General features: G+C 33.2%; 1 protein-coding gene across 1 annotated transcript in view; it reads left to right on the forward strand.

Moving 5' to 3' along the window:
• The window catches only part of ADGRB3 (adhesion G protein-coupled receptor B3), a 447,155-nt gene that overhangs the window by 254,011 nt on the left and 179,893 nt on the right, over positions 1 to 13,251 (forward strand). Inside the window, exons 12-14 of the mRNA XM_058835068.1 lie at positions 2,267 to 2,413; positions 3,147 to 3,222; positions 8,706 to 8,808. Of these exons, the coding sequence (XP_058691051.1) occupies positions 2,267 to 2,413; positions 3,147 to 3,222; positions 8,706 to 8,808 (326 nt within the window). The remainder of the gene's footprint in view (positions 1 to 2,266; positions 2,414 to 3,146; positions 3,223 to 8,705; positions 8,809 to 13,251) is intronic.

Below are 13,251 nucleotides of genomic sequence, written 5' to 3' on the forward strand. Positions count from 1 at the left end.
TCACATCTACTGGCTTCCCTTGATCAGCTAGATGGATTACCTTGTCATAAAATGAGATCAGGCTTGATAAACAAGAATTTTGTTTTATTTTAAGTAAAAAAACTTATCTGAACCATGAATGGGAATATATAGGCTCATAGAATCATTTAAGTTGGAAAAGAGCTTCAAGATCATTGAGTCCAACTGTAAACCCAGCACTGCCCAATAAACATATATTTATTCCATATAAGCCGTAAGTCAAAGTTTTAGGTTTTATACTTCACTTTTGTTATTCATCACCTAAACAATAACAAATATTTTGGAATTTTTGGTTCTGAGTATTGTTTAGATGCCATGATAAATGTCCCTATTTAAAATACAGAGACAGTGTGCAGAAAGTACTATCTTAGACCCCTACCATTTATCCAGTCCTAAAGTGGTTTTCTGTTTTGCAGAGTGAATTCCATTGAATAACATTGATTTCCTATTTCAATAAAGGGAACTGTCATCCAAAAGGGGGATGAAATATTAAGGCTCTACTATCTAATTAGATAGATAAGTAGATAGATAGGTAGATAGGTAGGTAGGTAGATAGATAGATAGATAGATAGATAGATAGATAGATAGATAGATAGATTCACAGATAAATACTGTGCAAATAAAAAACCAGCCCAGTATTATCTTATACAGGCTGTATTTAATTTTGAAAACTAAATAAGAGTTAGTTTAATTTTATTTATGGGGAAAATAAAATTATTTTTAAATTTTAGGAGCTATTGGAAAAAATCCATTTTTACAATGTTAATATATTCTGTATAACCATTGATTGCATGTGAAAGCACACAATCCATTTTATGCCCCAGTAATTCTAAAACACCTGAACTATATTCCCTCCACACACCACCTGAAAATTCACAGGGCTAAGCATCGCCTTAGTGCAGGGAATGGATTTGCCAATTGCAGCCTGGAGGGGATTGTAACTAGCACTATAAAGCTCTGATGGTGGTTTTATAATGGAAAGTCTGAAACAGCCTCAACTACCACCTTGTTAATGTGATTCTGTAATACATAAACAGTCTAATTTGAAAATAAGAGTCAGTTATTGAGGAATATATTTGTAGAGTTATTATTCTTCTTAATTTTACTCTTGTCTTGGATTTGAATTACAGTTTTCTTTCAAAATAAAAACTTCTGATAAGACACCTAATGGTTTTCTACTTTAATTTTGCTGTCCTGTTTGTTTTTATAGCTGTCCCCCATTGTATTTATGTTTAGCCCCCTTGCAGAGTCCTTGCAGTGAAATTGTTATGCAGATCAAAATATAGTTCTGATATCCAAACACTTCCAGCTACATTACCCTCTGCACAAATTGATTAGGAAGGGCATTGCACAGGAAATAGCTATCAATATGGCTAACATTAAGAATGGAGCTAGGCTCCAAATGTGGTGTTTGTCTTCTCTCTGTGTGTCTGCAAACGCTTGCAGCCCTGTCAATGCCTTTAAAGTAGTTTGAGTCTTACTAGACACTGACTGTGTTGCCATGGAGTTGTACATAGATTTCACAGCAAAGCTGAAACTGATTTCCAGGTGATAGTTAAGTTAGAAAATGGAAAAAAACAGAATGAGAAAACCAAATTCCAAACTGATTATTATTAGATTGGACACCTATTTCTTGTGTCTGATGTTGTTTGGGTGTTGGGTTTTTTTTAGGTTGAAAGAATATAATTAAGAATTCAGAATGGAGATTATTCTTTCAAGGAAAATAAATTCGGTGCTATACTGATTTACTCTACTTTGTGTGAAAACAAGGTCTTTTAATATGTTAATCTCCTCAGTGGATCTATCTTGAAATTGTGCCTGTACACAGGATAAAAGTTCTTTTATTGCTTCATTAACCCATATCTAGAAGTTATGTTTCCCAAAGCAATTTTAAGCATCCTCTTACTTTTATTGTCACATTTGATCATTTTAGAATTTGCTCTGAAGACACAACAATGTCCTGTGTGAATTTCAGGGTATAAGCTGGTACATTCAATAATCCCTGTTAAGAAATTTAATCAGAATCTGGCTGACAAATGTTATGATCAATACCACACAATTAATCCATAGTAGAACTGCATAATAAACCGAAGATTATGCTTTCTGAGTCAGTTAATGTACTATGAATGTCTGCTTTACTTGAAATGTGTCATAAAAAGTTTTGTTATTACTGTACTATTGTCACTTAATGCTTTAATATATGAAACACAATTTTAAATGTATATGATTTTATGATTTCTCTTACTAGTGGCTAGCATTCAGAAGCTTCCTGCTGCATCTGTTTTAACTGACATCAATTTCCCTATGAAAGGAAGAAAAGGAATGGTTGATTGGGCACGAAACTCAGAAGACAGGGTTGTCATTCCAAAAAATATCTTCACTCCTATGTCAACAGGTAAAAAAACATATCAACATCTTAATTTTCTATTAGCATTAGCAAGGCAGCTCTGAATCTGTCTCATGGGATCTCTATATAATATAGGAGTGGTTCTTTTATTCCTCTTCAAAAGAAATACAGTACCCATATACTTATCCTAGAGAGAAATGAATGGGCTTAATTTCAGCACCTTGAACAAAAAGTGCTACATAAATCCTAGACATTATTTTCTACACCAAAGAAACAATGCTTTACTTAGTTATTGTGCACGAGATTTAATCTCTTTGATACAAGGTGAGCTGAAGTGCAGCTCTGCTGAACTCCCTGAAGCTGCTGTGTTCCAGCAGACAGTCATTCCAAGATAACTCTTACCAAAGGAAGCTCAGCAGGCAAATTAGCCTAACTTCAGGTACAATTTATAAATATCATTGCAGTGCAGATCTCTAACATTAGAGAATCTACTCTACAGACATTCTTTGAGAAAGCTTAATTATAAATGTAAATGAACTAGAATGGATGTCAGCATACAATGATAGATTTTTTGAAAATGTGATTTTCAGTGGTTTAAATCTTTTGATACACTCCTGAGAGTGCTACATTTTTATGACAGTCTTCTAGGAGATGATTCAAAATTATGATGGTTTATTTTAAATAAAACTTATATTGCAAAGATAAATGACATTCAGAGGTTTTTATGCTGATGAAAGCTTGGGAAAGAGAGTTTTAAAATCTTTTTCCTTACTCTTTTCAGAACTGGATGAATCAACTGTATTTGTACTTGGAGCAGTGCTGTACAAAAATTTAGAACTAATTTTGCCCACTTTGAGGTAAGAAATTTCATAAATACAATACGAATTGAACTGTTTCAGGATAATAATTATTATAGGTCAGAATAAAAGCAGACAAGTAAGACTATTTGCATATTAGCACCCCATGCAGCATTACAGGCTGGGGCAGAGTGACTGGAAACCTACCTAGTGGAAAAAGACCTCAGAGTGTTGGTCAATAGCAAGCTGAGCATGAGCCAGGGTGTGCTTAGGTGGCCAAGAAGGCCAATGACATCCTGGCCTCTATCAGCAATAGTCTGATCAGCAGGACCAGGGCAGTGATTGTCTGCTTGTACTCTTGACTCATTTCCTGATGAGGCCACATCTCAAGTCCTGTGTTCAGTTTTGGGCCACTCACTACAAGAAGGACATTGAGGTGCTGGAGGGGGTCCAGAGAAGGGCAATGGAGCTGGTGAAGGGTCTGAAGCACAAATTCTGTGAAGAGAGGCTGAGAGGGCTGGGGTTATTTATCGGTTATTTATCCTGGAGAAAAGGAGGCTCAGGGGTTACCTTTTCATTCTCTACAACTCCCCGAATGAAGTTTTTAGCCAGGTGGGGACTGAGGATTGTCTCTTCTCATAGGCAACTAGCAACAGGACAAGAAGAAAAGGCCTCAAGCTCTGCCATGTAAGATTCCAGTTGGACATCGGGAAGAATTTCTTCACTGAAAGGGTGCTTAAGCACTCCAGCACCTTTCCAGGAAGGTGTTGGAGTCTCTAGCCATGGGTGTTTTCAAGAAATAACTAGATGAGGCCCTTAATGCTGTGGTCTAGTTGGCAAGATAGTGACCAATCAAAGGTTGGATTTGATGATCTTAGGTGTCTTTTCCAAAGTAGGTGATTCTGTGATTCTGTAATTTGAAATTGGAAAAAAAAGGTGCAGCTGTGGTTAGTGCTGAATTTATTGAGTTATTATACTGTGTGAAAATTAGAACTGACATGCAGGTTTTAAAGATGTCTTTTTTATGGGCTTTTTTTTACCATTTTACACTTATTTGGGTACATGAATGAAGGTTTTTATTCATCCCACTGCATTAGAAAAAGGTTTATTCTAGTTTGCTCACATCTTGCAATGAAAAAATACCATCTTACACAAGTTTATCTTAATTACTATTTGTACTAATCTTGCTTAATTGTAATAAATATTATCTATTTATTATTTATTATTTAATATTTAATATTTTATATATATTATATTATGGTTATCATAATAACCATGTTAGTGCTGAACACAATGAAATGCTTCACTGCATTACTGTTGTCTATGGAGCAAACACTGTAAGATACAAAGGAACGTAACATCATCTATCTTTTATATGATACCTAGAAGCGCACAGCACAGGAATTAAAAAATATTCTGGATAAGTATCTTATGTGATAAATTTCTAAGTAAAGTGACAGTTAAATATATATCAAGGGTGAGAATAAAGACGAACAAAAATTAAACCAAGGTAAAATAAGTAAAATGATCTCATGATTGAGTTTGAAGGCCACATCATTTACACTTGATAACCTAATATTAAAGGTGATTTCTACCATCTATAGTTAGATATCTAGAAAGTTTTACCAGTTCCCATGTGATTTCAGTTCCTGGCTTTACAGGAATGAAAATAGAATGGGAATAAAGAAAAAATCTGGTTGTAGTTTCCAGAAGAACAAAGGTGACATGCATTCCAATATATTCCTTAATTTTATCACTGGGAGTTATGCAAACTTCTGCATCATCACAAGGAACTGCTTTTTTTAAAAAATAAACAAACAAACAAACAAAAATTTCTGTATATCTTTAGGGAAAGTCTTCCAAAGTACCTAACCACAGAATCTCAATCTGGTACATCAATGGTGTTCTATGAGTAAAATGAGGATTTCATTATGAAGGACAGCCTATACAATACATTTCACAAAAACCCAAATTAGCTGCATTTTACCGTTTGTGGTTTATTTTTCTTGGTTTACTAGCTTAGACGATATTGGAAGTAAGTAACCACTGTGAGATGGGAACTTGCAACTGCATCAATATAGAAGTTTTTGGATTTGTGTTTAATCCTACTGGTACATGTACGTTCAGAGAATTTTACCATGAGTGTTTAAATGAGAGTTTAGGGAAACAAGAAGTTTCTTCCTCATAAAAATAGAAGAATGTTTTCTTCCATACACACGTAAATAAACTTCATCTGATTCTATTTCCTAATATATTTTTGCTGCATTGCACTGTTCTTGTAATGTCTTGCAAATTTTTTAATAGCAAATATTGAAATATCGAATATTTTCAGAACTCTAGACTGAGTATTATTTCCATAGCTCTTGCCCCCCTGAGCACACTTACATTATTGTTAGGTTCACAGAAAATTGATTCTCAGTACAATACTCATCTAAAAGATATTATCTATAATTTCTCTCTTGAGCACTCTGAAGGAATACATTGTGTATTGCCATAATGTAAGTTAGTTTTTAACTTCTCCTTTAATAAATAAGAACAAATAAAGAATCAATGATTTTTCTGTATCAAGCTTTTTTTCCCATCACTTAAACAGCCGCCATAAATTTCCTGCAAAAGTTTCCTTCACTGAAATATTCTCTTTCCCCATTTGAAACATTGTTCCTAACCCTGAACTTCAGGTTCTGCACAACCAAAAAGGCCTTTAAATTTCTTTGTGCCAGAATTGTTAGACTAAGGATGTACCTCAGACAGGCTTTTATTGCATCACATTACAGATTTAGCATCTGTAATTTTTCTGGAATGCATACTACTTTTACACATCGATCTGTATCTTCAATCATGCTGTGTGGAGATAGCAGCATGCCTTATTCATAAGTTCATTTTTCTTGAGTAACATGGATTCATTCTAAAAAGAGAGGAAAACATGAACTTCATACCACATAGGATCAATATGATTTTCCCTTATATAAAAGAATACCCTCAAAATTTATACCCTGGCAGAAAAACAGCTTAATAAAATAACTTGCTTTTATTAATACCATTATTAACTCAGAACAGAAAAAAGCTCTAGGAGAGTAGCTCTGAAAGCATTTCTTGAGCTTTTACTCCATCCCTTTGCTCTCTTGAATTTTCAAGGATTTATTCAGCCATAGTTTCCAAGAAATTTAATTGATTGTTATTGAATAATTTATTTCAAAACTTAATTCTGATGAGCATCTTTCTGGACAGTCAGCAGAGCACCATTCTGTAAAATTTCATTTCTCATTAAGGTTGAATTGTAGATTATTTTTGATGAAGGAAAAGTAGATAATGGTGAAGTCACTCTCCACTATAAAAAAAGCTGTAAGATAATACACTTGGCCAGGAAGTCTGAGATAGATCATTCCCATTCTGTGTAGTTCACAACATAAGAGGGACTGAAACTAAAATGTCCAAGGAAATTTTGTAGAAGCTGATTACTTAAATTCTTGGATAAGTGTTCTCAAAACTAGACTGTTGTTTAAAAAAAGCTTCAACAGACATAGCAATGGCACTGGCAGTTTTGAGATTTTTTTCAAATTTTTGAAATTGTCTTGACTACAAAGCTTTGAGCTTTAATTTAGAGGTATCTTAATATGCTATGTGAATTTAGAATATACTTGACACATTGTATTCTTCCAGGGACTGTCCAAGCAGTTAAATATGAAATATGAAAGTAGGCATTTAGCCCACACTGGACAGCGATGAGAGGTGCAGTTTTCATTTCACAGTGATATAGGCAGTTATATTTATTTTCTTGTGCAACAGTCTGCTAGGGGCTCTTGAGAATGTAAGTGGATTGGGAGAGTTTTAATGAGACTTAGGTAAAATGAATGTTCTGAAGTTACAAACTAGGCACTTCGATGTTTTTTCAGATCTTGCCCTAGAACTGTCAGAACTGCACCAAAACGAGATAGACCAAGGAAAACTTTTTCAGTCACAAAGACTGGCTGTAAAGGAGTACTGAAGTAGCAGTATTTGCAATAGTTTGCATCAATTTCCAAAACTGATGTAATCTCTGAATAGGTAGTGAGCACCATTTTCACTTGTCATTATGTTTAGAGAAATTAATTTTTTTATTTATTTGGAATTTTATTTGGTTTGGACAGGTTTGGTTCTTTTTTAAAAATTACAAATACTCAGCTACTGTAATTCTACAGAATACGCTGAAAATTAGCTAAACATTAAATTTTAGCCCGATAGATACATTTTTGTCAAAAGTGTATGAGACTTTAAAGTGTAACCAAAGGGAAGAAATAGGAATTAAGTAAAATAGAAAGTCAGTTCCATTATATTTTCATTATGTGATTTGGATGAGTAAAATTAGACTAGAACTCATACCTTGCCCCAGAAGTACAATTTCATTCCTTGTGCTGAATGAAATGCCTGCTGAGCTAAGTTTCTATTAGTGTAGCCATGGCAATTTCTGTTTCAATGATCCAGCAAAATGGATTTCTCTCCTAAATACAAACTCCCTAGAGAATATAAGCAATTAGACAACAACAGAAGCAAAAGAATATTTATACTGTCTATTATAATTACATCTAAATTGTTTAGGTTCTTCTTTGATAAGATCTTTTGATAACATTCTTTGATAAGATTTCTGTGATGTGGGGAAAGCAGCATTTCTCACAAATTAAATACCATAATAATCACCAGAAACAGTCAGGCTGATAACCGATGGTCATTCTAAACCTGATGAGGTCATAAGGAGCAAGGATCTCAGACATGAACGTGTTGGCATGTCTTTATGCCTGTGTTAGCATAACCTTGGCATTGCTAGGTCTGTGCTAGAAAGGTTGCTATGATACATAGCAATCCACATTTTACATGAAAAAAGAAATCAATGATGAATTAGAAAAATTGACATAAAGTTATTTTTCTGCATAACCTGGTACAATAACGTAAAAGTAAATCTAATCTTACATATGAGAAAAAATCATTAGTTTTGGCAGGATTTCAGTCAGGGCACAATTGTGGTTTAAATTCTAAAAAGTATTTAGTTGATGAAGTTGTCCACTCATATACCAAATACAATTTTTTTAGAATTGGAAACAGATATGTTTTTTTCATGAGCACAGAATCAACAGAACTGTACAGTCTCCCATTGCACTCATCCATCTTCACAATCCTACTGTTTACAGTCAGAAAAAACTCCAGCACAGCACTTTGGAAGAAAAATGATTGTCTTTTATAAAACATATCTAGTGGATCTATGTTGAAAGAAGTAGATGAGATACACTCAAACATGCATAGAATGTTTGTGTCATCAAAGCACTCTTCTAATTCAAAAACAGTACTTTAAAGAATTGCACTTCTGCATCATTGGTGCTTTTCACCAACTTCAACATGTTGAATACATTTGAAAATAGGTGTTTTCACCACTTTCAAACAAATTATATTCTCCCTTAATATTTGTCAACCAAAGTCACAGAAAATAACTGATGAAATCTTTAAATGTAACATTAGAAGTCTGATTCAACCTTATAAACACTTACATTTTCCATTTTTGCATTTTTTTACAGGAATTTTACAGTTGTTAATTCAAAAATCATTGTTGTTACTATACGACCTGAGCCTAAAACTACAGATTCTTTCCTGGAGATAGAACTGGCCCACCTGTCTAACGTAAGTACAAGGATAGTTGATACGCTTTTACAAGAGTATTTGCCAGATCACATGAGAGAAAAGAAAAAGTGTTGTTTTAAATATCAGGTAATAAAATGCACTTTAACATCTAAAATTTAAGGCTAGGAACAGTGTAACAATGTTTGAAAGGAATGTGTACTTGTTTCATGCATGCACATAAACAAAACAAAATTAATTGTTGTTTTGTCAATGTTGAGGGTATTTGTTAAACAGCAATTTCTAGTGAATAGTTTCCATTAAATGCTTTCATGGTTACAATTGAAAATGTATTATTGTACTGACTACTTAACCTTTTGTTCCCTGCATAGGTCATAGAGCTACAATAGCTCTTCAGGCTCTTTCTTTCTTTCATTATTTTATAGAAGCCAGTTTATACTTAACCCATTGTTGTAGACTACAAAAATGCTCTGATTCCAATTAAGCTTACAGTCCCCATAAATGCTTGAGATTTTTTTTTTATGCAATCATTTAAATTCTATACTTTTCAAGCTTTAATCTCACCTTAAAAAAGTTATAAATATGAAAAAAAGGACTTTATTTTGAAATATATGATAGATATAAAGTTTTTTTCCTTTCTGTTTTTTAGCAGTTTCCCAGCACTCACAGGGAGAATAAAATATATCTCTTGTGGAATTTTTTTTTCACATACAATATTGGGAAAATAATGTTAAATAACAAGCAAGGGGGTAATTTATGTGAGGCATAATGTATAAACTCTCTCTGTTTATGTTGTTAAGAGCTAGAGTTTGCTTTAAACAAAGTCATAAAGAGTCATAAAGTCATAAAGAGTGAGAAGAGACAGGCTTGAAAATAGGCAAGAATCTTTAAAAATGTAATTTTTAAGTTAAAAACAGTTACTCAAGTGGTCATTTAGATACAATTCATCTAGAGAAGTTCAAAATATTTCGGTCAGTAGCAAAATTGAAGTCTGGTCAAAAGTATGATAAAACTTTTTGAACTCTAGTTCTTGCATTAACATTTTACTCAAGGTTAAAAAAAACTATTTTGCCATCAATGGTCATTTTGACCGGCCATTCAGTTCCCAGAAAAATACCAATGCAAAGAATATTTCAGAGAAAGTTTGGCAGAAAAAAAAGGAACAGAGGAACGTAAACTGAGTTGACTCCATACCTTTCAACAATATGAAAAGTGTATTGATGAAGAATTGTGTCAATTTGGAATTCCATGGTTCTCTGTTTCAATTTATTAATAAGATTTTTTAGGACATGTAGATTTCATTTTCTGTTTTGATTTATTTTCTTTCAAACCTAAATTACATCATATATATTAGGAGAAAATCTCAATCTTTAACATAACTTTTGTTTCTGTCAGGTATTTCACTAAAAATATTGCAAAATATTTGCTGAAGTAAACACAAATTAATCCTATATATCATGGAAAAAATCAATCACGTTTGAAATTGAATACTTAATTCAATTTTACTAAGACCATTATTAGGAAGAATTTATGGAAATTTTCAATTCTAGATTTTATAATCTATTATTTTAACAATGATTGGGGAGCTATTACACAAATTGCAGAATATTACATTTATATTTTGAAATTGAAATCACTACTTGCAAAAGTAACAGGTAAGGTGGCACATGGGGTAACAGATAAGACAAAAAACTCTCAGTAATTTGGTCACATGCAAGAAAAGAAGTTCTAAAATTATATAAGAAAATAATACCATTAAGCAATGTATCAGCACTGAAAATATTTCTAGACCAAACACAAGCTAATAAAACAATCACAACAAAGGCAAGACCAGACTAATAGAAGGTTGAACTGCTAACCCCAGTAGATGAAATTCTACAAAATTCTTAGTAAGGGCTTTCTTTTTCATCTTTTTTTTATGATTTTTTTTTTTTTTTTATCATTCTCTTTGATTAATTTACAGAGCAAGTTTTTGCCAAGTTTGAAAAACTTGGAAATTAAACTTCAGTGTTACAAAAGATCAGATTAGAGATGCTGATTGTCACCTTGCTTGGGCAGCCTTTCAGTAACAAAATATTAATTATTATTGTATGAGCTCGTGTCTTGACAAAGCAAAAAGATAATAACCTTTCCAATACATATCAGATAATTTCTCTTTTTTTGGTTCAGTTTTTGTCCTATAATATAATCCAGAGAAGAATCAAGTGCTTGGATCAAATTTTCATACACACTATATTTATGTAGGATCTCAATCCAGCTGAATATACAAGTTGGATTTGCAGATACAATGACAATATATTGCTACAGAAAATGTGTGAATACAAATCAGCTATGTCATTGTAATATCTGAAAACATTTGGACATTTGTGTTCAAGACTTAGCCTTCATAATGGAACTTTGGTTTAAAGAAATAAAGCTGTAGATGCACAGAAATAATATTTTGTAAATTTGATTATTCCTTTAGACTGAATCTATTTCTTTGCTATAATTTTCTCATCTGAAAATAAGGATTTATTCTACTACCATAGAATGAGCTTTATATGCATGCAGCAAGATAAAACTGTTGCTAATATATCTTTAATATTTGAACATTATACATTAATGGCTAACAGATTAAAAATTAGGTCAAATAGATTATGTTAAATAGATTAATTATTAAAGGAAAAATAAATATGTTCTCTTTCATCTGATGTTTTTAATGCCTCAGTGTTACATTTGTTCTTTCCAAACCTTTGTTCTTACAAATGCTATTCATTTATTCAGCACTGTTTTTTTGCAAATTATTTAATGATGATATATTAAGCATTTTGTAGAGATGCCTACTAGTACATAGGAGTATATCCACACATTTGTTCTTTCACCTCCCCATCTACTGTCTAAATTATGTAGATATTATGAAAAAAAGATGGGAAAATGGACCATGGCTAATTAAAATCAGGCTTAAATTGACAATTTTTTCAAAATGTATACTAATTTCTTCATTTTTTTATACAGTTGAATTATCAAATTGGAGGATTATCTTTTGGAGGAAGTGCAAACCACAACTGCATGTGCTGTTTGAATTATATTGCATGGTATTTGGATTTGTAGATAAATACAGATACAACACAGAGCTGACCAGAGTGGAATGTAGGTTACAATGCATCATTGCTCAGTTGGTTAGAGCATTGTGCTAATAACAAATAGCACCAAGGTTGTGGGTTCTGTCCCCATATGGCCATTCACTTCAGAGTTGGGCTTGATGATCCTTGTGGATCCCTTTCAATTCAGAATATGCTGTGATCTGTGATTTAAAGAATGTGTTTATTTGGTTTTATAAACTGTGAATGTGTAGATGAATATGGCCACATTTTTCCAGTAGTTTGATTAAAAGGACACCAAAGCAATCTTTTAAGAAAATGTACAATTCAAACAGAATCCTATTTGATCTAGAGAGAATATGAACTCTCATCTGACAGTACAAAAGTTTATTCCACTAGAATAATGAGCCAGCAGTGGCATAGGACATGCAGCTTTCAATGTGACTGAAAACCCTGGCTGTAAAACACAGTTGGCACTACGCTGGATAGCTGTCAGGGTTGCCAATCACATCTCGAAAGTTCAGTTTTATATGCCAGACAGAGATATGTACACATACACACATATGCCCGTTTTTGAGATATCCAAGTAATGTGCTGTAGTGTATAAATCAGTGCTACAGCAGTTGTAAACACTAATGAACAGTGCTGCTTCCTTAGGTTCAGCTGAGGAGCAACTCCTCTGTAAGGCTAAGAGCACTGCCCTCACAGAGAGCTATGGCTGTTGGAGGAAGCTACAACAGCAGGGCAACATTGCCAGGAGGCACAGCCCAGAAAGGCTGTGGAAAAGGGAGCAACAGATTAAAGGCAAAAAAGCAAATGCAGAAACAAGCTCTTTGTGGTCCCTGCAGTGCTTGAAGGGTATTTGATCAAGTATCAAAAGAGGAAGAAGTTCTGAAACCATGCTGTGCCCTTGCAAGCTGCCACTTCTGGTGGAACAAACCCTCCCACAAGCTTTCTTGTGGAACAGGAGTAATATTTATCCTGCTTCCCATGTTTCTGCCTAATCTCTCATTAGTGACTGCAATGGCCAAACAAACTCTTTCTTTTCATTTCAATACATTTCAAAGAGAGTGAAGTGTGTGATCTGACAGCAATTTTATTGTGTTTCAGTTTTCTGCAAAGGTTTTTATTCCCCTCTATTTTGTAGATTTCTTTATAATGGGCATTTTTTTCTGAAGGTGTTTTTGTAGTCAATCTATTTGCACTGTGGGAATAGCAAGCATAAACTGTATGATGTCAACTGCTGGAAAAGTCAAGTCTTAGATCTGAGACATGCAAAATCTTATTATGATGCAGCTATAGAAGTATGTTTTTAATACGCATATAGCTGTATCAGATTTTAAGTAAAAATTCTTCACCTGGACTTACTATATAAACTAATACTTTTTATAAAATTACATTTTAA

This window comes from Poecile atricapillus, chromosome 3 (genome assembly GCF_030490865.1).
Source record: "Poecile atricapillus isolate bPoeAtr1 chromosome 3, bPoeAtr1.hap1, whole genome shotgun sequence".
In the NCBI taxonomy this organism is placed as follows: Eukaryota; Metazoa; Chordata; class Aves; order Passeriformes; family Paridae; genus Poecile; species Poecile atricapillus.